At 49.0% G+C, this 26,618-nt stretch overlaps 1 protein-coding gene across 2 annotated transcripts; it reads left to right on the forward strand.

The window, feature by feature from the left end:
• The first annotated feature begins 1,101 nt into the window (after positions 1–1,101).
• Positions 1,102–26,068, forward strand: Smarcb1 (SWI/SNF related BAF chromatin remodeling complex subunit B1). 2 transcript variants are annotated; one of them, XM_042266359.2, is made up of 9 exons: positions 1,102–1,457; positions 5,394–5,505; positions 7,118–7,247; positions 12,169–12,306; positions 13,325–13,452; positions 16,395–16,561; positions 17,911–18,101; positions 25,293–25,424; positions 25,745–26,068. In XM_042266359.2, the coding sequence occupies exons 1-9, from the start codon at positions 1,365–1,367 to the stop codon at positions 25,782–25,784; spliced, it is 1,131 nt and encodes a 376-aa protein (XP_042122293.1). In that variant the 5' UTR covers positions 1,102–1,364; the 3' UTR covers positions 25,785–26,068. The 2 variants fall into 2 exon arrangements, with proteins under 2 accessions (XP_042122293.1, XP_042122292.1); XM_042266358.2 differs by having other exon boundaries at positions 1,155–1,457; positions 5,394–5,532.
• Positions 26,069–26,618: the final 550 nt, after the last annotated feature.

Here is a 26,618-nt window from a genome sequence, read left to right on the forward strand (position 1 = left end):
TCTCAGCCCCTTTGCCCGCCTACACAATGTCACTTTTATTTTCATGTTCTGTGGAATACATAATTTATGCATCTATATAAAATCTAGAAACCACAAATGAGGGGAAAACATACTTGTCTTTCTGAGATTGGCTTAATTTGTTTAATATGATTATCTCTAGTTGCATCCATTTTCCTACAAGCAATATAATTTCGTTTCTGTGGCTGAAAAAAAAAATTCCATCGTGTCCACACCACATTTCACTTTCTTTTTCTGTTTTTGTTGGTTTATTTTGTTTTGTTTTCTGAGACACTGTTTCTCTACATAGCCTGGGCTGTCCTGGAGCTCACTATGTAGACCAGGCTTGCCTCTAACTCACAGAAATCCACCTGCCTCTGCCTCCCAAGTGCTGCGACTAAAAGGCCTATACCACCACGCCTGGCCTATACCACATTTTCTTTTCCGTTCTTCTGTTGCTGAATAGCTGCCTAGGCTGGGCTGTAACTTAGCTCTTGTAATGTGCTACAATAAACACTGCCCAAACATATTTGAGTCACTGCTCTGTTCAACAGATGGTGGATGGCATGGGTATCTTCCAGCGGCACTGTCTTCCCTCAGGGCTGTTAAGGCCCAAGGGACAGAGGCACGCACCGAGCAGGGCTGGGCTTTGTGGGCACCAAGCTTGCAGAGCTAAGGGAAGAATGCAAGCGGCCCTTCCCCGTTCACTTGGCACACCACCTGAATCTCTGAATAGGACCAACCTCCATCCAGTACTGCCATTCTTCCCTACTGCCTCGGGAACAGCTGTGGGCGTGCAGCTATTCCTAGAGAACTTTCGGGTGGAGAACCTGAGGTCTAGCCTGGGGTCGCCATCCCACCCAGGCTCTCTCGGGCTTCCAGAGATGGAGCGGTCCTTCTCTCCGCTTATCGTCTCTTTTCTTGTCTTCACCCCTGGGCGGAGCGCCAGCCCTGGCTGTGCGGTTAGGAAAGCCACCGCCCGAGGCAGGGCCTCCGTGGCTATTTATGTCGCTGAGAAGTTTTCCTCCACACCGGACTTGGGAGGTAGCCCCGGGAGCGAAAAGCGCTCGGGTTCCTTTAAGGGCCCGCGGGAACGCGGTCGGGCTCGGGTTGCGCAGGCGGCGGCGCGCACGTTAGCGTCAGCTCCCCCCCCCCTCCGCGCGCATGCGTACGGAGAGTGGCCTGCTCGTCGTCGCCGCCACCGCGGCCGCCCCGGAACCCAGTAGTGGCACGAGCGCCCGCCCGGCCCGCCCGGCCCGCCCTTCACCTCCCGGCCTCCGTTCCCTTCGGTCCAACGCACCTCGGCCCCGCCCCGGCCCACCGGATTCTTTCCAGCTCGACCCCGGCTGCCGGTTTCCCCCGCCGCCATGATGATGATGGCGTTGAGCAAGACCTTCGGGCAGAAGCCCGTCAAGTTCCAGCTGGAGGACGACGGCGAGTTCTACATGATCGGCTCCGAGGTAGCCCGCGGCGCATTCTCGGCTTCCGGGGCACCGGCTTGCGGGCTCGAGCCCGGAGCGGGCCTGTGTTTCCCGCGCCGCCCCCCCTCCCCGACCCCGAGCGCGCGCCTCCATTCATCGCGGAGGCGGGCGCGTGCTCGCGGCTGGGGCGTGGCCTGGTGGGCGTGGCCGGCACACGCTTGACCCTCGGGGTTGACTTGACCACACTTCACATTGTCCATACCCCAAAGCGACTGCCCCTAGCTTGGGGCGTCCAGCCGGGACACTGCAGGCAGATGCGAAAAGGATGTCCCGGGAGCCCCTGGGTGCTTGGCGGCGGAGGTGCGGTTCTGCTCTTGAACCCTTGGGCAGCTCTCTCGCGCCCCACTGCCATGGTCTTGAAATCTAGTTGTTAGCCTGAGGCTTAGGAAGGCCTAACCCCCACCCCCATCCCCACCCCACCTCTTTGTTTTCTTGCCTCTGAGGTGGGCTGCGGAAGCGTTATGATCTTTATTATCTGTAGAAAGTGCTTGGAGAAGGATGTTTGCTTTTGGGTACATGAGGCCCCGGGGCCAGAAGCACCAACACTTTGGACATCTGTGAGCTGCTTTTGAGTTTTTATAGGGGGTAAATCTGAAGGATCGCTAATTCATAACTAGAAGAGAAAGCCTCTGTTGAAGCAGATGGACACGTTTTCTTAGGAAAACCCTACAACTGGCCCTTTGGACCAGCCAAGTTGTCTGAAGTTTTTTTGTTGTTTGTTTTTTCTTTTCTTTTTTTCTTTTCTTTTTTTTTACAAATTGTCGCAAACTAGCCTTCTTCCATCTAAGGGCAACCACCAACTAGTTTATTGCTCTCCCCCCCCCCTTTTTGTTTTGAGACAAGGTCTCACTGTGTAACTCTGGCTGGCCTTGAACTCACAAAAATCCACTTAGCCTCTGACTCCCAAGGTCTGGGGATCAATAATAGCATATGCACCACATCAGTTTATGTTCCTCTTTTTCACAAAAAAGAAAGAAAGAAAAGATATGGGCGGCCAGTCACTGGGGTGCACCTTTAATCTGAGCCCTCAGGAGGTGGAGGAAGAGGGTGAGTTTGAGTCCAGCCTGACCTACATAGTGGGACCCTATCTCAAAAGAAAAAAAAAAAAAAGAAAGATCTGGGCATAAAATGCAGATGTGAGGAGGTGAGTGCTGTCCACCATGGAGAGCTAAAGCCATTTCAGATGCCAACCGTTACCTCCCGGCAGCTGTTTCCAGTGCCATCTCCTCCATTTCATTAGTGTGTGGTTGGATTTTGGTTGCTTGCTAGGTGTTTATTTTGTCTTTGACAGTTTAGTGCTGCATGATGACTAAAAGCTCACAGCAGACGGAGGCTTTAAGGACCCCTCGTGGTTCTTGACATAGCTGTATCAGGGAATGGGGCCAGTGCTGTCATGTCAGGCTTCAGGACTTAAGCGTTGCCATTTTCACTAAACAAGTGGGAAGTGCCGTGACGTGGTGTCACCCTCACCTCAGTGCTGCTCTTCCCCAGTGGCTGTGCTGGGGACAGCACTCAGTGCCTGTCCATCTCCCACAGCTGGGAATGGTCCTTGTTAGCCGACGGGCAGTTGCTCAAATGCAGGGTATGTAAGGCAGTTTCAGCAGTCTATACAGAGCAGCTTGTTGAAAGAAACATTTACCTGATAAGCGTGTCAAAGGGTAAATCTGGCCCTAACTCTGAGTGGGTGGTGGTAGTTTTGAAAAGAAAATTCTCATCTGGTGGAGCAGTTAAAAGACAGCTGATCAACTGGGGTGGGAAACTTCTCTTTTTTCTCATGCTCGGAACTGAACCTAGAGCTTTGTGCTCTTCCATTAAACTCTGTTCTTGGCTGGTCCCATTTTTCTCATGCGTATGAGATGCTTAAACTGGAGATAAATGGCTTTTTGAGGTCATCGTCATAGCATGTTTTAGGTTTTAGAAAGCTAACCACAATCTTCTTTCAGCCTGTTTACTCTTGGCCCTCCCAGTTGAATGAGAATAATTATCCTGAGACCAAAATGGACAGTGGTATTTGCTCTTTGGGGCCTGGCTTTGGTTTTGGGAAGAGCTTAGGATCGTGTAGTCCTTTCTGTGGTTCCTGTGGCAGTACTGTCTAGATGACGGTCCTTGGCCCCTTCCTCTTAGACAAAGACTACAGCATTCAGACACCTGGGCCAGACATGGCAGCGCTAGCAGCGTCTGGCATCTGAGGAGCTGCTGTGGGAGGGCATCTGCTGTGGGAGGGCATCTGCTGTGGGAGGGCATCTGCTGTGGGAGGGCATCTGCCGTGGTCTGACTGTGTCAGCGCCATCCTGCCATGTGCCACAAAAGTCACAGAACTTTGAAGAATGAATACCCAAATCCAAATCTTTATTTTGTATTCCAGAGAGGGAAAAGACTGATTTAGGAAAAGCCAAGCTGTCTAGCCTTAGTGTCCTAAGCCCTGAAGGGACCTTAGGAAGGAAGGAAGACTCTGGTACAGAAGCCCTGCTTCTTCTTCCTTCCTTAGGAAGGAAGCTACAGGACCCTCACAGTAGCTGTGGGGGCAACATTGCCGACTTGTTTTTTTTTTTAAAGATTTATTTATTCATTCCTTTATTTATTTATTTATTATGTATACAGTGTTCTGCCTGCATGCCAGAAGAGGGTGCCATATCTCATTACAGATGGTTGTGAGCCACTATGTGGTTGCTGGGAATTGAACTCAGGACCTCTGGAAGAACAGCCAGTGCTCTTAACCACTGAGCCATCTCTCCAGCTCCGACTTGTTTTTTAAAATGAATGAAAACCGTACTTTACCTTTGGATAGTAATGACCCACAAACCAAATAGTTCCAAGGAGTCTTTGCTGTTCTCTATATAGACCATTAGGCTCTGGACTCAGCAACTCGGACTTCTATAAATCTCTCCTGGAAGAAAAGTGGAGAAATGACTTTCTCTTAATAAATATATGCTATGATGGGTAGAGAAGATGAAAAAATAATAGGAGTGATCCTCTAGAGCAGAATTCAGACTGGAGGGCCTGGCGTGGTGGCATGTACCTTTAATCCCAGCACTTGGGAAGCAGAGGCAGGCCCATCTCTGTAAGTTCCAGGCCAGCCTGGTCCACATAGCCAGTTCCAGGCTAGCCAAGGCTACATAGTGAGAATCTGTCTCAGGAAAAAAAACAATCAGAGTTTTTAAACATTGAGAGGGGAGAAAAGAGGCCCGGATTTGCAGATGGAGCCAGCACCTTGCCCCTGTCCCCTGCTTGTCCCCGTAGTGTGGCTCTGCAGACATCATTTCTGAAAAGTCAGTGAGACCATGGGTCTTTAAGACAATAGCAGGCCTAGCTTTCATGAAGGCCGTACTCACAGTATTGCTCTAAACAAGCTGAAGCTATTGCTTGGGGGAAGTCGTGATTTCTGTGATAGTCTACTGATTATTAATACAGTGCTTTCTAGACCCTGGAAGATTCTTTGGTGTCTCTGGTTTGAGTTTTGTTACTAAATAAAGCAACCCAGGCAGCAGGACAAATTATCTTGCATCTGTCTAAAATTAGAGACATTTTGGTGTTTATTGCCTTGTAAAAATATCAAAGTCTGCTTCTTAAGATGAAAGAAGGTCACAGGAGTCTTAGATTTCAGAAAAGTGCCAAAAACTCTTTAGTCCAGATCAAAATCACAAGCTTCTTACTGAGGTCTGGGATCTGCCCTATTAGACATCTGGCCAGGCCTCTTGGAACTTGGTTCTGATGTCAGGATACAGATTCTAGCCAGATGTGCACTGCTGCTGAACCCTTGATGTCAGCAGAATGTGTTTTATGACTGCTGACAGGCTGGCGTCTGGAGGCCTTGTATCTCGTATACTTGATCCAGCAAATCCTCTATGCCAGAGCCCTTCGGCATAGTGATAGATGGCCTGACCCTCATAATGAGCCTTCTTGCTTTACTCATAGGTGGGAAACTACCTCCGTATGTTCCGAGGTTCTCTGTACAAGAGATACCCCTCGCTCTGGAGGCGACTAGCCACTGTGGAAGAGAGGAAGAAAATAGTTGCATCGTCACATGGTAAAAAAACAAAACCTAACACTAAGGGTGCGTCTTCACGAGGGTTTGTAAACCTGTTTCAAAACCACTCGCTTATGTCATGAAGATAAAACGTTTTCACTCCAGTGTCTTCATTGCAGCCTGACCTTAGTTGGGTAGGGAGCATCCCGGGGCAGGCCACCCTGCCAGCGCACACGACTCAGGTGAGAGCGTCATGGGGAGTCTTTGGTGCTCCGCTGTTGTGTGTTCCTGGCTGGGCCAGTGGGTGCGTGAGGGGCCGGGGCCAGGGCAGTAGCAGGTGCTGTGAAGACATGTTGGTCTCAAAACGTTTTAGGAATGCTGTGATTTGCTGCCATTCGCTGTGAGTGTGTTGCTGTAGTCACCTCCGTGCAGCCCTAGTAGCAGATGGTGGTCCCCTCACTTTCCTCTGGGGCTTTCACCGCTTCCCTCCAGAGCACATTTATCCCATAATACTTCATCTTGGCAACCAGTGTGCTAAGCTCATGTGCATGTACCCATTCCATGTGGCCTGCCCTGGGCCGGGCTTGCTGGGTGAGCCTCCTGGTGCTAGTGAAACCAGTGCAAGCTCTGGGCTGTGGCAACTCTGTGCAGAGTGAAGATGCTCTTCAGACATTTGGGGCCTCCAGCAGGGACATTTGGGGATGGTGCCACGTGCCGTCTGGCAGGTGGCAAAACTGCTTTCCACTTAGCAGAGGCACCCTGTAGAGAGCTGCCGTGGGCCTGGGTGCGTGTGTACGTGCATGCATGTGTGCTCACTAGCACTTTGTAGTGTGTCTCGTCTGTAGGTGCAAATGTAGCTTTGTCTGTTGTGGTATATTGGGGGTTCTTTTAATGCAGGAGCCAGAGCTGCTTTTTATCCACGACTGAAAGAGATCCGCTGTTACCTAAAACAGTTTCCTTTGTGTCTCCTCTGCCACAAGTGGAGTCCAGTCACTAGCATGGTGGCTGCCTAACTTTGCCAGCCCTTCCCTAAGGTCCCATAAGTCTTAGTGGTCTTTCTGCGGTGTGCCTTCCTTCCCTATAACCAGAGTCCTCCAGCAAAGCTAAGCAGGTCCTGCAGATAAGTAGCAGCTCTTGACAAAGGTTCCCTAGAAGAGCTGGGGATCACGTGATATGAAGTCCTGCCTTACTTTCCAGACAGCACATCTGGCCTGACTCAGGGATGGTAACTTGCTTGGTGTGAAGCAGTTCTTTCCAACTCTCTCTGGGCTCTTGTTTTAAAAGAAAAGGATTCATCTCTCATTCTATCTCTACCTTGCTTTGTGTTTTAGATTGTGGTGGTGTCAGACCTCTTCCCACTGGGGTGTTACTCTGAAGCCTTCCTGGCAGCCCCCAAGCTGCAGCTACCCCAAACATGTCTGCCCCTGAGCTAGTGCTCATAAGAGGCAAATTTGTCCAAATCCAGCCCACCAGAGGCTTTCTCCACTGAGATGTCTAGGTGAAGCCTCAGTCTGGATTGCCCTTTTGGAAGAGGCTAGCACTCAGCAGTAGTGAGTTGTCACCTTGCTTTCCCCACCTCCTGCATGTGAGGACCTCATGTGCTGTATCAACTTGACTGGCAGCTTGTTCACACTGCTGCAGGATGACCACAGTGGGGTCTCTCTGCTTACAGATCACGGCTACACCACCCTCGCCACCAGTGTGACGCTGCTGAAAGCCTCAGAGGTAGAAGAGATTCTGGATGGCAACGATGAGAAATACAAGGCTGTGTCCATCAGCACAGAGCCCCCCACCTACCTCAGGTACGCCCTCCTGATCTCGGTGTGTAGGCTTCAGGGACATGCGGTGGGTGGGGCTTTCTCATGAAGAACAAGTTAAAGTGAACTGAAATGTCTTTCAACACTTTACTCACTGTGTTTATAACTGCCTGACCTAGGTTTCTAAGTTTCTTCTGTATCTTTTGGAATTCTTAACAAACAGAGGCCAAGTCTTGAATTCTGGAATATTCTGAAACGGACTCATTTGCCAAAAAAAAAAAAATGTGACTCAGATAAACTCCCAAAAGAAATAAGATTTGAATGTACACAGGTAAAACTTTGAAAGAGCCTTTTCTTTCTTTTTGAGATAGGGTCTCATGTAGTCCAGGCTGGTCTTAAACTTGCTGTGTAGCTAAGTATGGTGTTAAACTTAGAATCCTCCTGCCTCCACCTCCTGGATGCTCTGATTACAAGTGTGTGCCATCATGCCTGGTTATAATAGTGCTGGGAATGGTGCCCAGGTCTTTATGTGCATCAGGCAAGAACTATATCCTCAGGTCCAAACTTTTTTTGTTTTGTTTTTGAGTCAGGGTTTCTCTTTGTAGCCCTGGCTGTCCTGGAGCTTACTCTGTACACCAGGCTAGCCTTGAACTCAGAGACCACCTGCCTGTCCCACACCAGTGCTGGGATTGAAGGCGTGCACCACCACCACCCAGCCAGGAAAAAAATTTTTGTTGTTTTTTGTTTTTTTGTTTTTTTTTTTTTGAGACAGGGTTTTTCTGTGTAACAGCCCTAGCTGTCCTGGAGCTCACTCTGGAGACTAAGCTAGCCTCAAACTCAGAGATCTGCCTGCCTCTGTGTGGTAAAATATTGTGTACCCTAATAAACGTATCTGGGGGTCAAAGGACAGAGCCAGCCACCAGCCACTAGACATAGACATAGAGGCAAGACAGTGGTGGTACACACCCTTAATCCTATCACTTGGGAGGCAGCGATCTGTCTGGATCTGAGTTCAAGGCCGCCCTGGAAACATGGTGGCACATGCCTTTAATCCCAGCACTAGGAAGAAAGGAAGGAAGGAAGGAAGGAAGGAAGGAAGGAAGGAAGGAAGGAAGGAAGGAAGGAAGGAAGGAAGATGGCAGGGCACAGAAAGGTATATAAGGCATGAGTAAACAGGAAGTTGCACTCTAGAGGCTGAGAAGTTGGTAAGGTGAGGTTGGCTGTGGCTTGTTCTGCTTCTCTGATCTTTCAGCATTCACCCCAGTATCTGGCTCCAGGTTTTCTATTAATAAGACCATTTAGCAATCCATGTTACATCTCTGGAGTTATTTTTTAAAAATAACTTTTTCATGCGTTATTATCGTAGGGCTGGAGAGCTTGCACGTGTGTGACATGGCATGCATGTGGAGGTTGGGGGCAGCTTTGTGGAGTTGGTTTCCTCCATCTTTACATGTGTTCAGATTACCATACTCCCAAACAAGTGCCTTTACCCACCGAGCCATCTTCCCAGCCTAGAACGGAGCTTTATGAAAGTATCTGTGGCACTCAAAAGGCGAGTAATTAAAAATGTACTGTATGGTGTGTAGTGTCTGCACATCTAGACTTCAGACTGGAGACTGAGAACTCCAATAGATTTGGGGAGGGGGTAGTGGTGCTAGAGGTTGAACCCAGGACTCCATGAGCTTGTGTCCACCACTGAGCTACACCCCAGACCATAAAATACAAATAACTAGAATATAGTCCACATCTAGAAATACAAGAGGTAAACAAACATGGGAAGAATGTTTGTCCTCTTCTGTAATCTTGTTCTGTTGTGGGTGGAGTGGAGAATGGAGCCCAGGGCCTCTTCGCTAAAACATGTTCTACCGTTGAGCTACATCCCCAGTCACTCATGTCATTTTAAAAATTCAAAGCTTAATAATAAAAGCTAGTCACTGAGGCCACACCTGTAATCCCAGAACTTTCAAGTGAAGGCAGGAGGGTCTTGACTAAAAGGCCTGCCTGTGCTACATAGTGAGGAGACCTTATCAAAAAACAGAGCAAGAAAAGAAACAAATGTTACTGTACAAAACCCAGAGAGTAGGAAGGGAAGAAGGTATTGTTCAGAGTGATGTGGCTGTGGAAAATCATTTCCATCCGGGTTTGTCTTCATCTTTGTTGTTAGATTGCTTTTCTGGTCCCCCTCAGCCCCCAGAGAAGGTGGCATGCATCCAGGCTGGTGGGCGCTGTAGACGCATGCTCAGCAGATTCTTGTTTTCCCCACGGGATGTGGTAAGAACATAAGGATAACTAGACCTTCCCAGGAAGTCACAGAAGGGAATTATGTACATCTGGATGACACTTTTATGTTTGCACATGTCAGCTGGGAACCCTTTATACAGCGGTAAACAATTTCTGGATTGTGTCATATGAGGACCAGCTGAGGGAGTAGATGTCCATTGCCTTGGAAGCCAAAACAGGGGTGGGGTGTCCAGTGTTTGAGGTAAGCGGCTCCACTGCTCCGTCAGCCTGACACTGGGCCTTGCGGTTATCTTGTCACTGGATAATTTGTCCCCTCTTAGGATTCTTGGGAAGTTCTTTTAATAGGAGCAAGGTTGGGGGTAGGTGGGAGTTGAGGGCCAAGGAGTGGGGTCAGCACAGCAGACTAAATAGTGAAGAGCTGCAGTTTCCAGATACAAGCCCAGCTGCACTGGAATTGTCTGGAAGGTGCAAAGAATGCCAGCCCTCTCCAGAGATGGATACTCATTTAATCTGAATAGGGCTTAAGAATTTGCTACTTAAAATTTCGCACTCTCATGAACCGTTGGTCCACAGAGCTGAGATGGAAACTGGGCTTGCTGGCCCAGCTGTTGAGCATGTGCAGATGCGGGCTGTGGTCCAGGTCTCAAAGGTGAAAGCAGACCTTAAGGTCAGAGCCATTCCTGTGGTGCTGTAAACTTGGTAAGGTCCTGGCCAAACTCGGCACTGTGGTTCATTCCCTGCCCACCCTTGCCCAGAGGGTGCTCCCAGACCTTAGCACGACAGGTGTTAAGTGACCCTAGCTTTTTTCTTCAGAATAAAGGTTACACTTAAAGGCTCTGCCCCCAAGGACGAAGTCCTGACCTTTATTAGAAAGTGCAATAGTGGGGTAGAGAGGTAAGTGTTCTGGTTTCCGTTCTGCTGCTGTGCTAAAATCCCCGGACAAAAAGCAACTTCGAAGCAGGACAAAGCTTATTTGGCTTACAATTCAAGTGTTCACCATTGAGGGGCAGCCAGGGAGGAACTCAGCTAGTCACCTCACATCCACAGTCAAGGGCAAGAGAAACATGTACCCATCCTGCCTGCTTGCATCATTAACCTGGTTTTTATTCTTCCTTTTTTGATTATTATTTTTTATTTTATTTTATTGATTTGTTTTGTTTTTTTCCGAGACAGGGTTTCTCTGTAGTTTTGCGCCTATCCTGGAACTCACTTTGTAGACCAGGCTGGCCTCGAACTCACAGAAATCCACCTGCCTCTGCCTCCCGAGTGCTGGAATTAAACACATGCGCCACCACCGCCCAGCTTTTATTTTATTTTTTGAGGCAGGATTTCACTCTGTAGCCCTTGTTTGCCTGGAACTCACAGAGATCGACCTCCCTCTGCCTCCCGAGGGCTAGGATTAATGCCTCAGCTAGCTCCTACATTCTTATACAGCCCAGGGAATGGTGCTGCCTTCAGTGGACTGGTTCTTTCCATATCAACTAGCAGTCAAGACCATTCTCCACAAAATGCCCTCAGGCCAGCCTAGATCTAGGTTCCTCGTTGAAACCCTCCTCTGTGATTCTGGGCTGTGTCAAATAGACAGTTAAAGCTAAGGCACAGTGGGCAGCACACAGTGGCTCCCTATCCGCCAGCCAGGGTCTCACTAGGAAAGACACACAAGCAAAGCGTAGAGGGTCCTAGTGTGGAGTGGCTTTGGGAATTTTCCCAATAGTAACGGCAACCTGGACTTTGGGGAAAGAGAGAGTTTTTCATGCTGCATGGGCTGGTTGATTATCTCCAGTGCTGTTTCCTAGATTATACTTATCAATCCATTTTCCTCACTTGTAAGTTCATGAGTTTAGAGACTAGAAGCCTTGTCAGTACATTTTGGGATGGCCAGCACATCTAAAATCACAACCAGCCATCTCTGTAGCCCCAGCTCCTCAGAAGGCTTCATTTGAACCCAGGAAGTCAGAGCCAGCCTGGGCAGCATATCAAGACATCGCCTCAGAAATCAATCACATTAATCCTTTTAGGCATTTAGGGACTCTTAGCCAGCAGCTGGGCAAGAACTCAAGGGACGCTGTAATTGGAGCCCTTCACCGCGACAGTGTCTTCCTCCTGCTGCCACCCCCACCCCCCTTCAGCTGACAGCCTCACCATCTTTTGAGTGAGGGTGGAGCGGGAAGGAGAGAGAAGCCAGCTTGGCCTCATCATGTCACGTCTCCGTTCTGCAGATCTTTGCCCGCTGAGCCCTGACTCAGCATCTGACTCCCCTTTCCAGAGCATTCTGGAAAGTCTGTCTTATTCTCCTTTCCCTGATTAGGGATGTGCTTCTGTGCAAACCATGTCTGCGAGCATCATGGCCGTGGTTAAGGGCCACCTTGTGCCTGGCTGTATCTAATACCTCTTTCTTTGTCTGTTTTTTGAGACTGGGTCTTACTATGTAACTCTGGCTGTCCCGGAACTCAAAAGAGATCCACCTGCCTCTACCTCCTGAGTGCTGGGATTAAAGGCTGCACCACCGTGCCCCACCCTGTATCTAATACTTTTGTGCCCTTCTCACACAGGTACCTCTAGGTGCCAAGAAGAGTCCTACAGTGTAAGAAATGTGCAGCTGTCCTCCACAGGAGCTTGGAGACTGGCAGGGGCACAGTAGTGCCCACTGAACTGGAGTAAAGTCCAAGAGAGCAGAACCTGACTCCTGGTCTGAAGGGGTTACTTTCTCTCTCTGTCTCTCCAGGGAACAGAAGGCCAAGAGAAACAGCCAGTGGGTACCCACCCTGCCCAACAGTTCCCACCATCTGGACGCTGTGCCATGTTCCACCACCATCAACAGGAACCGCATGGGTCGGGACAAGAAGCGAACCTTCCCCTTGTGGTGAGCAGGCGCTGCTGTGCGTGGCTCTGCACAGATGCCCCCCTTCTTTCTCCAGTGCGTTTAGGCTCATTCCCAGAGAGGCCCTGTGCAGTGACCCGTGTTTTCACAAATGCTACCCGCCACTGCCTCAGATGCTGTTCCCTTACTTCCAGGACATCATCCTTGGCTTTCCCCAGCCTCCCTGGCTCGCTCTGTTCTCTCCCATTTCCCCCCTTCCCTAGCATCTCAGTGTAATTCTTGGGGACATAGTCCCTAGGCCTTTGTATGGGTCATCTGATGCCCACAGCTAACCTGGAAGGTTGGGGTGATATCCACATGGCTCCCACTCTGTCAGTTCTCTGTGGCTGCTGAGACAAGACACTAGTGGCTTAGAACAGTGCAGATTTATGCTCTCCTCTTCTAAAGGCAGGAGTCTGACAGAGATCACAAGTCAAGGTGTGAGCAGGGCATTGCTCCCAAGAGGTTCGTTCGGCTTTCCCTAAGGCCTTAGTGGTTTCCACCCCTCTTCTGAGGTGTTTGCTGAGCGTCAGGGGCAAGGGGGTAGTTTTGTTGTTTTGAGACAGGGTCTCACTCTGTACCCTACAGTGACCTACAATGAGTCTGACCTGGCAACTCTCCTGTCTCGGCTTCCCAAGTGCTGGGAATACAGGCATAAGCTGGCATGTCTAGGTTTTCTTCTTTCTAGGGCCGCAGCTTCCTGGCTCTTCTGGTGCATTGTGAAGCACACTGCCCCACGCTGTTGCAGAACCTAACCCTAGACGTGTTTGAGCTTATTGTTATTGCCCCCCCCCCCCCCCCCACACACACACACTCCCATTAACTGGCCTCGGGACCCCTGTAACCTCTTCTGTGCTGCCTCAGTGTTAGATGACAGATGCCTATAAGAAATGGCCTGTCCGTCCAACCATATTTACAGTGACCCACAGTGCAAAGGGAAGCTAGAAACTTGTGTCCCTGGGGACCTCGGCATAGGGAACCCTGGAGCCCTGACTGACAGCTGCTGTGGTTTCACTTTCAGCTTTGATGACCATGATCCAGCCGTGATCCATGAGAATGCATCACAGCCTGAGGTGCTGGTACCCATCAGGTTGGACATGGAGATAGATGGGCAGAAGCTGCGGGATGCCTTTACCTGGAACATGAATGGTATGTGGATAGTCAGCTTTGCCTGGGCTTTATATGAAATTGGCCCACTTTCCAGCCACCTGCCTGTCAGGCAGATTCTCGTCTTCACATTTGAAACTTTGTGGCATGGTTCTTAAGGCTGCAAATTCTGGGTTCATCCTGGCTCTGCCCCTGTGCACTATTCCTTGTGGACTGGGCATGTGTCTTAGTTGGTTTTCTTTGGCTATAACCAGAACCTGAGCAATTTATAAATAAATATAAGCAATTCACTCTGCTGTGTGTCTGAAAGCTGGGAAGTTCAAGGTTGGCTACTAAGTAAGGTTTTTTTCTATTGAGGCCTCACACTGCTTCAACTCATGACAAAAAGCAGAAATGAAGTTATTTAGAGAAACTTGAGGACACACTTAATGACAGTCTACCTTTGTAGCAATGAAACCAACATAACAAGAATGAGCTCTCATTAGAGAAGACTGCCTGCCTGCATTACCTTAAGCTTCCAGCTTTCAAAGAATAAGCAATACCTTATCCTCCCAGCTGCTAATAAATAATTAAATGTGTGGTTGTACATGGCTTTAATGGCTGGCTTGGTCTGGTCAGCAACATAGAATGTGGATGGAAAAAAAAATCAGCATGGAAAAAGCAGGCAGAGGGAGTGAGGAGGGATCAACAACACTTGAGTATTTGAAAAAACCACGGAGAAACATTATATTTTATAAGGCCCATGTCCTTAATTCCAGCACTGGCAGATGGAGGTAGGCAGATTGCTGTGATTTCGAGGCTGCTTAGGGAGTTCCAAGACATCTAGGGCTACACAGAGAAACCCTATCTAAAAAAAAAAAGTGCATTTCTAAAATTAGGCCCTCTGTCGTGTACCTGTAATCCTAGGACTTGGGAAGTAGAGGCAAGAGGATTGCACAATCGTGATCAGCCTAGGCTGCATTTGTGAGGCTCTAACAAAAAAGCAAGCACAGCAAAAAAAGAAATACAAATAACAACGTCATATGTGAATTTCAGGTTCCGCCTTCCTCCTATGAGTCAGCTCTAGAGTGTAAAAACTCAAAGCAAACTATTTAAAATAAGGACATGGGCTAGAGTTAACTCAGAAGTTATGAGCACTGGCTGCTCTTCCATAGGACCCAGGTTCAATTCCCAGTGCCCACATGGGAACTCACAACGGTCTGTGTAGCTGAAGTTTTCTCTGGTCCTGCCCAGTCCTCTGGACTCCGCAGCCGTTTATAAAATAATCACTCAGAAGTTTATATTAATTAAAACTGCTCAGGCTCTTACATGTAAACTCAGCCCATTTCTGTTCATCTATATCTTGCCGTGTGTCCCGTGGCTTTACCTGTGTGCCATTATGCTGCTTCCTGGCCCGCCGGCTAGCGTCTACTGACTCAGCCTTCCTCTTCCCAGAATTCTCCTCTCTGCTTATCCTGCCTATACTTCCTGCCTGGCTACTGGCCAATCAGCATTTTATTTATCAACCAATCAGAGCAACACATATTCACAGCATACAGAACATCCCACAGCAAGTTTGTAATTCCATTTCAAGGGAATCCAATGCCTTCTGGTCTCTCCAGGCACCAGGCATGTAAGAGGTGCACAGACATATGCAGACAAAACAACCACAGACATAAAAATAAGTCTAAAGTCCTTTAGAACGAGGACAGAAGACATGAAGATACATTTCACTGAAGCTACTCAGATGGGGACAAACACTGGAAAGGAGTTCTGCTTGATTCGCTGTTCCAGACCTGCACATTAAGACTAGTGACAATACCAGTGAGGAAGGGGAGAACTGAGTCCCTCACCCTGGTGCAAATGTAAGTATCTAGGCTGCACTGCAAAACCGTTCAAAACCTAAACCTGTTTTACAGTTTGGCTACTATATGAGTGAGCAGCTTCAGAGAAGTTCTGAAGGCATCTGTTTACACTGAAACCTGCAAGTGAATGTTGACCGAAACTTTATGCATGATAGCCAGAAATTAGAAGAAGCCTAGATGCCCTTCAGTGGGTAAATACTTAAATAAAATGTGATACCACCACCACCACCACCACCACCACCCCCCCAACACACAGCATACTAATCAGCAATAAAAAGGAAATAACAGGGCTGGAGAGATGGCTCAGTGGTTAAGAACATTGACTGCTCTTCCAGAGGTTCTGAGTTCAATTCCCAGCAACCACATGGTGGCTCATAACCATCTGCAATGAGATCTGGCACCCTCTTCTGGTCTGCAAGTGTACATGCAGACAGAATGCTGTATACATAATAAATAAATAAATCTTTTAAAAAAAAAAAAAAAAAGGAAATAACAGCCTGCATGGATCTCTGGAGAACTTTTGGTTGGTTGGTTCGTTTTTGAGACAGAATGTAGCCCTAGTTGGCTTGGAACTCACTATGTAGACCAGGCTAGCCCCGAAATCATAGCAATCCATTCGCCTCTGCCTCCCATCTGCTGCTATTAAAGGTATGTACCACCATGGCTAGCTTCTCTGAAGAATTTTTCCGACTAGAAAAAAGTTACTCCCAAAGTTGCGTAAGGTATGATTTCAGTTCTTCAAATGCTCAAATTATAGAAACATGTCACAGATGAAGAGTGGCGGGAGGCAAGTAGCTGTGGCTGCAAAAGAACATAGAGGGATCCCGGTGTTGATGGTCGTGGCCTGGATCCTGACTGCCCAAGTGTGGTTCTGAGAGCACACTCTGGTTTCCTAGGGGGTGAACCATGGGAAGATTCCCCAGGGGCAGGTATCTGAACGATGTGGGCCAGAAGGGAAAGGACGCTTCTTCCTCTGCTGCTCTGAGTGTCTGGGAAGGCCACGTTCAGTTGCCCAGTCATCCACATCAGCATGAGGGGAGGTTTGACAAAGGAGGAGAAAATGGGAGGAGCCAGGACAGGTGTGAGCACCATAAAATGAGGCTCTGCAAAGCTTGGAGTGTCTGCATTTTCTGATTTCAGAGAAGCTGATGACTCCTGAGATGTTTTCAGAAATCCTTTGTGACGACCTGGATTTGAATCCGCTGACTTTTGTGCCAGCTATTGCTTCTGCCATTAGACAGCAGATTGAGTCCTACCCCACAGACAGCATCCTGGAGGACCAGTCTGACCAGCGCGTCATCATCAAGGTAGGTGCAAAGAGTACTCAGCCCTTGGAAGTCTGTCAGGGTTCCTTGCTTGAGATGCAGTTTCTGGGAAGGCATCTTTCAGCGACAGCCCGACTGTGTCCTCAGGAATGGGAGGGCTGACTTTTCAGAGTGAAGTGTCACATTGAGGGTAGGACAGCCAGTGCTGCTATGTCTCTGTCGGGTGCTGAGCCAGTCCCCCAGTTAGAAGGTGAAAGCAGCTGGTGGTGAAGTATGAAAGCCCTTAGTGAGATGTGCAGCATTGATGTAATATTCTAATTAAGTACTGGGCCAGAAATATTTCATAATTCAAATACTTGTTTGAATCCTGCTTTCAGTTCTTCGGGGTTTATACTCATAAGTTCAAATTGCCAGATCACTTGGCTGTCCTTTAATATTTTGAGGACCTACCAAACTTGCACAGCAGTTGAACCATTTTATATTCCCACTAACAATGCATAAAGGTTCCAGTATCTCCCCATAGTCACCAAAAGTTGTTATTGCCTCCCTAATTTCCTTCATCCCTCCCTTCCTTCCTTCCTTGTTTGATAATAGTCATCCTGATGGGTCACTTTAGCTTCATTTATTTGTTTGTTTTATTATTACTTTTTTTTTTTTTTTTTTTTTTTTTTGAGACAGTTTCTCTGTGTAGCTCTGTCCTGGATCTCGCTCTGTAATCCAGGCTAGCCTCAAACTCACAGAGATCCTCCTGCCTCTGCCTCCCAAGTGCTGGGATTAAAGGTGTGCGCCACCACCGCCCGGCGTTTTTAGCTTCATTATTAGTTTGTGTGCTATGATGCATGTGTCTTGCTGTGTTGAATTTTTTTCAACTATTACTAGTATGTGTGTGCCAGGATGGATGGAGGTCAGAGGGCAGCTTTGTGGAGTTGGTGTTTGGGAATAGGCATGTCTTTCTAAGGGGTAAGGAGTAAATAGGGCAGGTGTACCTGTGGGCTGCTTGGCAAGATGGCTGTAAAGCAGTGACTTTAGGGTATAGACAGTGGCTTAACACAGAACCAAGGACCCTACGTGGTCAGCATAGCTACATAGAGGTTGATCGCCCCGGGTGTAAAAGACAAAGAAGACACTTGGTCGGCATGAGATGACAAGGGGGACGAGAAGAGAGGGTAAGGTGCGAACTCAGAGCCTCCGTGTCTGTTGACAACCTGGGAGGGGCCTGAGGTCAGTCCTGTTTTGTAAACAAGGAACTGGGCAGACGAGGGCCAGCCTTGGTTCTTAGCTCCTGAGTCACGGGCAGAATTCACTCCAACCTGGCAACCGAGCATGGCTTGTCCTCACCTCCTCACAGCATCCTGGGCTGCCCTCACTGTGCTTATTGGTTCTTGCCGCAGCTGAACATCCACGTGGGCAACATCTCCCTGGTGGACCAGTTTGAATGGGACATGTCAGAGAAGGAGAACTCCCCAGAGAAGTTCGCCCTGAAGCTGTGCTCGGAGCTGGGGTTGGGCGGGGAGTTTGTCACCACCATTGCATACAGCATCCGGGGACAGCTGAGCTGGCACCAGAAGACCTACGCCTTCAGGTAGGATAACTAGCACACTCGTCCTTCCCTCTGGTCTCACGTTTTTTGTCCTCTTTCTTGTCTACATTGGAAAAGGACTTCACTGGGAACTGGAATGCTTAGCAAAAGCAAGAACAAAGGGCTTTTTGGAAAGACATGGCAATTCAGGGGGTTTGTTAGTAGGTTTTGGACTCAGCTAGGTTTACCAGACATCCCAAGAATCAGCTTCCTTAGGACTTTGTGTCAGTATGAGCAAGAGAAAAGGGGCTGGAGAGAGGGAACTTCTGTTCGATAGGGATTCAGTACTCTCTATGAACACAAGGAACGTAAAGGGTATGCAGACATCCATTTAGGCAATACACTCAACACACAAAATAATAAAGTTTTGAGCGAGAAGGAACGAGGCACATCCATAGGGGTGTGAGCCCCTCAGCCGAAGCCCGTGACATGCTAAGCAGGCACGTGCGTTGCTTGTTGTCACCCCTCTAGTAGCCCACTGGCCAAGCAGCTGTTTTCTAGTCTTGATGTCTGTCCCATGCCTCACCATTCCTGCAGAAAGCCTATTTGTGGGTGCAGCCAAAGTGTCCATTCACCTTGTATGAAGCCAAGGCCAGGAGGCCTGAGAGCCAATGTAGGACGGTTTTATTCCCTGGAGTCCAGTCTGAGGTCCTGCGATGCCTGGTGACATTGTACGGGTCCTGGAGTGACAGTGACACAGAGGACCCATCCACAATCAGAAGTTGAGGGGAGCCCACTTTGAAACTGTGCACATGCAGCTGGCTGCTTCTAGCAGCAGGTACCGAGTGTTGGCCTTCACGGTGCTGTGTGGCAGCCTCAAGTGCCACGGTCAAGGCTTGAGAGATGCAGCTTCTTGAGGCTCCTGATGGCTCCTGCTGACATCCTTTTCTTCCGTTACCAACTCTTAGCAGCATTCACATTATCAGATCCCAAGTGGCTTCAGGTCCTTGATAAACTCCTGGTCACCTGCAGTTCTCCTGTGCCCCAGAGCAAACCCCCTGGGAGCCATCCAAAGGTGTTAGGTCAGGACTCAGGGACCATTGCTTGAGTTCTCGGGTGTAGACAGGAAGGGCCTGCCTCTGCCGTGGTCCTTAGTTCTGAGTTCAGATTTCAAATCCCTGGGAGTAAGTATAGGGCCACCCTGGTAGAAATTTGAGCAAGCAAACGTCCTTCCCACCGTGGCCTGCCTGGACTCCTGGAACATGTCCTGGTGAGCTCTCAACACCAGTCCCGTGTGTTGTACCATCTGGGCAGCTGGGATGCTACCCACACTGCAAGAGACTTAGCAGTGACAATTGGGGCACATGAGAATCAGAGTCTAAAAATCCGGAGGACAGGAGCAACCAAAACTGATGTTTCCTGTATCCCCAGCACTGCGTCACCTCACCTCACGGACATGTGAAACTCAGGATTTCTTTTTTCTTTCTTTTTTTTTTTTTTTTAAAGATTTAATTTATTTATTTAATTTATTTATTTATACTGTGAATGTTCAGCCTGCAGGACAGAAGAGGGCACCATATCTCATTGTAGATGGTTGTGAGCCACCATGTGGGTGCTGGGAATTGAACTCAGGACCTCTGGAAGAACAGCCAGTGCTCTTAACCTCTGAGCCATCTCTCCAGCCCGAAACTCGGGATTTCTTAACCATTTACCACAAGACAATGATTGTGGTCCCTATCATCCTTGCAGTTCCTCCCTGGGAGAAGGAGCCTTGGCCTGGGTTCTGCCATGTACAGAGTATGACAAGCACTGAGTTCCATGACCCCTTCAAACAAGTTTCAAGTTCTAAGCTCTGTCACTTCATGTTGAAAGCACACTAAGTTCCCGGCAGCCAGTTTGCCTTTCTCTGCATGCCCATGTCCCATCATCCCCTTCCGTACCCATCCCACGGTCCCTTGTCTTTGGTTGTATCCACAGAGTAGCAGAGAGAGCTGCCGGTCACAGGGCATGTGTGAGCAAGACCATGATGGCCGTGCATTAGATGGCCTGATAAAGGCCAGGACCGGACAAGAAGCGTGGCGGGGAGAGGGGGTGACAACTGGGAAGGGCTCCAGGCTCCTAGAGTACAGAACTGAACCTACAGAACTCGAGCAACACCTACGTCTCAGAACCGGAATGAGGACAAAGGGCTCTGACATAGCTGTGTAGGGTGGGTCAGAGGTTAGGGCGCTGCTGCTCCTGCAGAGGACCTTGAATAATTGCAGCTCCCACATGGCGACGGCTCACAGCCATCTGTAACTTGTTTCAGAGTATGTGGTGCCCTCTTCTGGTCTTCATGTGCACCTAGTACACATACATATATGGAGGCAAAATAACTCATACACATAAAATTATAATAAAGCAGATAAAATTTTTTAATTCTTTTTCTTGTTTTTAAGAAGGGCTATGACAAATATGGGGAAATGGGTTTGATGAGGAATGGAGCTCGGTTAGGCAGCAGGGGGCTTTCTGCTCTTAGGAGATTGTCTCCAGAAAAATGACTGATAACTTCTCCTGAGCCAGCCCCTTTGCTCCAAAGCCAGGGACCAGCAAACGGCATCCTGTCTGGCACGGGAGAAAGACAGGTGTGTTATGTGTGGCTGCCAGTGTGCTTTGACTGCTAGTGTACCCAACGGCTGGGGGTGGGCACACAGCCTAAGGTGAAGCTGGCTGGGGTGAGCACTGGCTGGGTTAGGAAGGGTAGAGCAGATGCTCGGATGCCCACTACAAGCACTGTGTGGAGCTCAGTCACTAGTGTCTATCCTGGGGATGCTTGTACCCACAGCCCCGCCAGGATCATGTGCTGGGCAGAAAGGTGAAGGTGTACTTGGTCAGAGGCTTGGCAGCTGAGCCTAAGTGAGGGACAGAAACATGGTCCTCTGCTGGTGTAGCATCAGCAGTTAGGTGGGGGAACCTGCTAGAACCCCTTTGGGCTACTTCGGTGTGTACCATAGAGGGTAGGTATCCTAGTAGAACTCCGCCAGCTGGCCCAGCCTGGGTTTTATTTTTATAACAACCCATTGAGAGACAATTCACACCACACCACTTAGCCATTTGTTGTACTTTAAAATTTTGTTTAATTTTTGCATTATTAGAGATTGAACCTAAGGCTGTCCTGGAACATGCTTGTAGACTAGCCTGACCTCAAACTCAGAGATCTGCCTGCTTCTGCCTTCCAAGTTCTGAGATAAAGAAAGATTTAGTGTCTTGTTACTTTTTTTTTTTTTTTTTTTTTTTTTTTTTTTTTTTTTTTTTGGTTTTTCGAGACAGGGTTTCTCTGTGTAGCTTTGCGCCTTTCCTGGAGCTCACTTGGTAGCCCAGGCTGGCCTCGAACTCACAGAGATCCGCCTGCCTCTGCCTCCCGAGTGCTGGGATTAAAGGCGTGCGCCACCAACGCCCGGCGTCTTGTTACTTTTTGATTTTGAAATAGAGTCACACTGAGTTGAGTTGCTGGCCTTGAACTCATTCTGTAGCCCAGGCACGTCTTGAACTTCTGATCTTCATGCTTTTACCTTCCTTCCAAATGATGGAATTATAGGTCTGAGTCACTCTGCCTGGCCTTCTTAAATGTATATTTGGTTTGGTCTGGTTGGTTTTCACTCTATGGAGCCAGGGTCCCGCCACAAAGCTCAGGCTGGCACTATTTGGCCTTATAAGCCATATTCCTAGAATAATGTGTTCAGCGGTCATCTATGTGGTAGCATTATCAGAACTTCGGTCTTATGGCTGAATAATATTCCATTGATTAAATATATACATTTGACTTACCTGTTTTGCTGTGGGTTGCTTCTACTTTTTGGCTATAGTAAATCATGCTAGGACATTTGTATATTTGTGTTTAAACACTCTTGGCGGTTCTCTTGGCTCTCTGATATTTCTGGATTATGTTGTTTATTCCTGGTTAACTTGTGTTTCGCTTGTTTTATTGAGACAGGATCGCACTTTGTAGCTCAGACTAGCCTCTAATATATAGTTCATGGCAGTCCTCCTGGCTCAGCCTTCTCTGAGGCTGGATCATATGATGAGCTGTCATACCTGGCATTTGAGGAACTGCTGAGCTGTTTTTCACAGAGGCTACAGCGTCCTGCAGAACCCACCAGTGCTGTGGGCCCAGGCTCTACACCCCGGCCAGGGCTTGTCTTGCTGTTCTGACTAGCTATCCTGGTGAGTGTCAAGTGATAGGCTGGAGTTGTGTCTACTAGAGAATATCTCTTCATTATTATTGGCCCATTATGTATATATGTCTTTGAAAGTGGCTTGTTCAGGTCATTCACCCCAACCCCAGTTTATTTTTTTTGGGGGGGGGGGAATATGTGCATATACATATGTGTGGATGTCAAAGGACAAATTTGGGAGGAAGTTCTTTCTTTCTACCATGTGAGTACTCTGTATTGAACTTAGGACCTCACACTGAGCCATCTTACTAGCTTGTGTTTTTAACCAGTTTTTCTTTTTCTTCTTGATTTGTAAGAGTTCTCCATATAATCTGGATACACATTCCTTAGTAGGTATGATTTGTAAATATTTTTTCCCACCCTCTGAGTTGCCTTTTCACTCTTGATAGTGTCCTTTGCAGCACAAAAGTTGTTATTTTGATAACAGTTCAGTTCACCTGGCTTTTTTAGTTGGTTGCTGTGTGTGTGTGTGTGTGTGTGTGTGTGTGTGTGTGTGTGTGTGTGTGTGTGCGCGCGCGCGCGTGTATGTGTGTGTGTGTGTGTGTGTCTGTGTCTGTGTCTGTGTCTCTGTGTGTGACATTTTAGAAACCATTGCCTAATGCAGAGGCATATTGTATCAGGAGTTTGCCCACAGATTGCCCTTTCCTAGTGAGTATGTGGAACTCTCATCCTGTCTTAAGGGGTATGGCAGCTGTGGCTTGCAAATATAAGGGTGAGTGTAGAATTCGGTCTCCTTTCCCCCCAGTTAAGTGGCCTTAGACAGGTCATTTCTTTCTGAAGTCCCCATTCTCTTCTTCATACAGGGAGGATGATACTGCTTCTTAGCTTGCCTGTACATCACAGAAAAAAGTCCTACATCCAGATCTGGCATGTTGGCACATACCTTTAACTCCAGCATTTGAGAAGCATAGGCACGTAGATCTCTGAGTTCGAGGTCAGCCTGGTCTACATATTAAGTTCTAGGATAGGCAGGACTACACAGAGAAAAAAACAACAAAACTCTTACATCAAAAGTCAACTCGAATCCACTCCATTAGCGTCTTCTAACAGCTTTTAAAGGGGTGTTTGTGTGGTCAGAGAATGTCCAGGGTCCTGGCTCACAGACTTGGGGCTCAGGGCAGCATCTCTCCTTGGGTGTCCCCATAAAGCCGAGGCAGCTAGTGTTGGCTCAATGCCCATTCCTTCATGGTCAGCTCTAGCAGTTCTATTTTTGAACAAACCCATGGTGTGAAATCTTCCCAGAGTCAAGGAGGTAAACAAAGGGGCCTCTGGGCCTGTTTGCCAGCTCTTATTTAAATTCAGAGAAAAACATGTTTTGTTTCCTTCTGCCTGGGCTTGGCGCCTTTCAAGCCTGCCCTCCCAAGGGAGATGACCTGGAGATGAGGGATGAGTCTGCCTGGGCCGTTCCTGGATTTCCAAATGAAGCTGCTGAGAAGAGGCCTGCCCTGGGACCACAGGGTGGGGGCTGACTGGTGCCTGGCCTCTGAGTCACTAGTAAGAGTTTGGGCTTCCAGGTTCTATGGAGCCTGTGGGTATAGATGTTGTCAGCCAAGCTTCAGTAGTAAGTCAGACCTGTGTCTGCAAGAAGCCAGGGCTCCCCCAGTCTGTGGAACCAGCTTCACCCATACTCTGGCTTTAATCCAGGCTCAAGGTCCCTGAAACCCTTATGCCAAGAATTGGCCCAAGCCCAACCTTTCAGAGTTGGGCTAGGGTGGGCTCTCAGATGCCAGGTTTGGCCTATACTGGCTTAGTGCAGTGATGAAGAATTGTGACTCTACAATCCAGTCTGGTGTAGGAGTTTGCTTTTGTGAAGTCCACCATTCCTGAAGCCTGGGAGAGGCTGCGTAAGGACTTGTCTGGCTCTGAAGAGGCCTCTGCAGTGAATGTTGGCTGTTTAATGTTAAGCCTCCCGATAGTAAACTCTGCTGCCGTATTTCAGACAAAGACCGAAACAGCCCAGTCAGCTTGTTTATCCCATTTTCATCTGCCAAGTATCACTTGGGCTCCGTCTCCTCCTTCCCCAGAGCTGAAAAGGTCCTGCAGGATGGCAGGTGGGCACACACCTGACTAAGATTGTAGGTAGAGTGGGGAGGCCATCTCCTCAAGTGACAGGGAGGCCACCTAGCTGGAAGGGCAGTGTGACAGTGGAGGGAGGAGAGGACCTGTGTAGAGCCTTGCTGTGAGACACATTGGGTACCTCCTTGGCTGCCTCTTACGACTCGGAAACCGAGGTGCAGAGCGGCACAGCCACCCGTCCCCAGGACTTGGACCCTTGCAGCCTCCCTCCTATTTTCTTCACACCATTGTGTCCGTTGGCAAGAGGCTTGGACAGATGACCCCCATACTCCAGTGTGCAGTCAGGTGCTCCCTGAAGGACTCTAAGCCCTGAGATATCATCTCTAGGCCCAGTTCTCTGCCAACCAGCTGTCTGTCTCAAAGCAAATAGGCTGGCTTCTCCGGGGCTTAGTGTGAGAAGTGAGCCAAGGGATAGGTGTGTATAGAACGGCAAAGAGCAGGCCCACCCAGTGGCCTTCTGTGAGGAGCTTGAGGCCTCTGGAGAAATCCTGTTACAACTCCACCCCCATCCCTTTGGTGTTGGTGGTGTTTCCCTGATCAGTGGGTCTTGGTGGGTACTGATGCTGGACAGTGTAAGGTAGCAGCTAGGCCTGGCTGCAGTCTCTATCAGTCAGCTGTACCCGAGACACTATTCTGTCCAAAGAAACTACCTCCATAGCCAGCAGCTCCCTCAGTTCTTCTTATCGAGAACTGGCCTTGAAGGGAGACTGCCTAGGCTGTAGGTAGTACTGTTTCTGCTAGACAGGTTCTGGCATCCTGCTTGAGGTTCAGTGACAGAAGTCCTCTCGCAGCTGCCCATCGGCTTTGCTGCCGGGAGGAGCAGAGACAAGGAAGTGGGCCTTCCTGCTGTGCCCTGGCCATCTGCTAAGGAACAGCAGAGTAGAAAGCAGTGGTTTCTGGGGGACTTCCGAGCTGCCATCCTGTTAACTAGTCCTTGTTCCTCTCCCTGTTTCCCTTCCCTCAGTGAGAACCCACTTCCCACAGTTGAGATTGCCATCCGAAATACCGGGGACGCTGATCAGTGGTGCCCCCTGCTGGAGACACTGACCGATGCTGAGATGGAGAAGAAGATCCGGGATCAAGACCGGAACACAAGGTACACCCCTAGGCACCTATCTTCCCTGGCAGAGGCAGGGGTATCTTCTCCCTAGGAACCTAGTTTTAAGGGGAAGTTTCTGTGGGGATCAGGCCCCAGGGTACATTTCCTTGAAGAGAACAACATCCCCTAGCAGGTCTCAGGGTTTCTATAAGATTAGCAGGGCCAGTGCAGCAGACTGGCAAGGTCAAGAAAAGGGCTGGAGACTATCCCTTCTAGATGGGCCCCACACCACCTCCTCTAGAGAAAAGAACACCCCTAGGAGGGTGGCCACCCAGAGCTGTGAGCGGCCCCGCTGACCACCTGTTCTCCTACTCCAGGCGAATGAGGCGTCTCGCCAACACTGCCCCAGCCTGGTGATGAAGCCATCCATGCTCAGCTTCCACGGAGCATCTCAAAGACTGCCTTCCCTTCCTCTGTGGTAAAGAGAGGCAGAGGACAGCTGGTGCCACCCTGAGGGATGGGGTAGGGCCTCCGGGTGCCTGCCTTCAGCACACATTCCATTTGCTCGGCCCCAGCACTGTCGACACCCCAGAGTCAGCGTCAGGAAGCAGCCTCATTTGGGCTGGTTTTTTGTTTTTTTTTATAGGAGCCCCAGGCAGAGCTAGCAACACTTTTTAAATAAAAGTAACCAGTTGAGCTTCTTTGGTGTTGAGAACATAAAAATGTGAGCTAGAGCTAGGAGTGGGGCCTGAGGTGGGGCCTGCGTGGATGGCAGAGGGCTTGGTCAAGGTTGGTGGGCCAACCTTGCCCTTCTTGCCCTCAGATTCTCAAGTGAGTAATGGAGATCACTGGGTCTCCCCCACAGCAGAGCCCAGTCATTGTTCGTCCTTGTGCCTTCCAGCAGCTTCCCTGTGCAGCTCTGTGCTCAGCAAGTCTCTGTAGAGGTTGAGGCTCGTTTGCTGGCCTTGGTCCTCTGCATCCAGACAGGCTGCTGCCAGCTGCAGGGACCATGTCGCTCTAGAGTCCTTTCTAGAGGACTTGGTCATGTGTGGGCGGCACCTGGACATGACATCACTAGTACACAAACAGGAAGTCTTCTGTTCTAGCAACCCAAGAAAGGTTAACTAAACCCATCCATCTCCACTGTGGCCAGGACCAGCTTCTTCCCCAGCCTGTTGTGAGGTTGGGGAAATAGCACACCAGCCGTGTGCCATCCTTTAAGTTGGCAGTATGGAGAAGAGGTACAGCCCT

This window comes from Peromyscus maniculatus, chromosome 21 (assembly GCF_049852395.1).
Source record: "Peromyscus maniculatus bairdii isolate BWxNUB_F1_BW_parent chromosome 21, HU_Pman_BW_mat_3.1, whole genome shotgun sequence".
Classification (NCBI taxonomy): domain Eukaryota; kingdom Metazoa; phylum Chordata; class Mammalia; order Rodentia; family Cricetidae; genus Peromyscus; species Peromyscus maniculatus.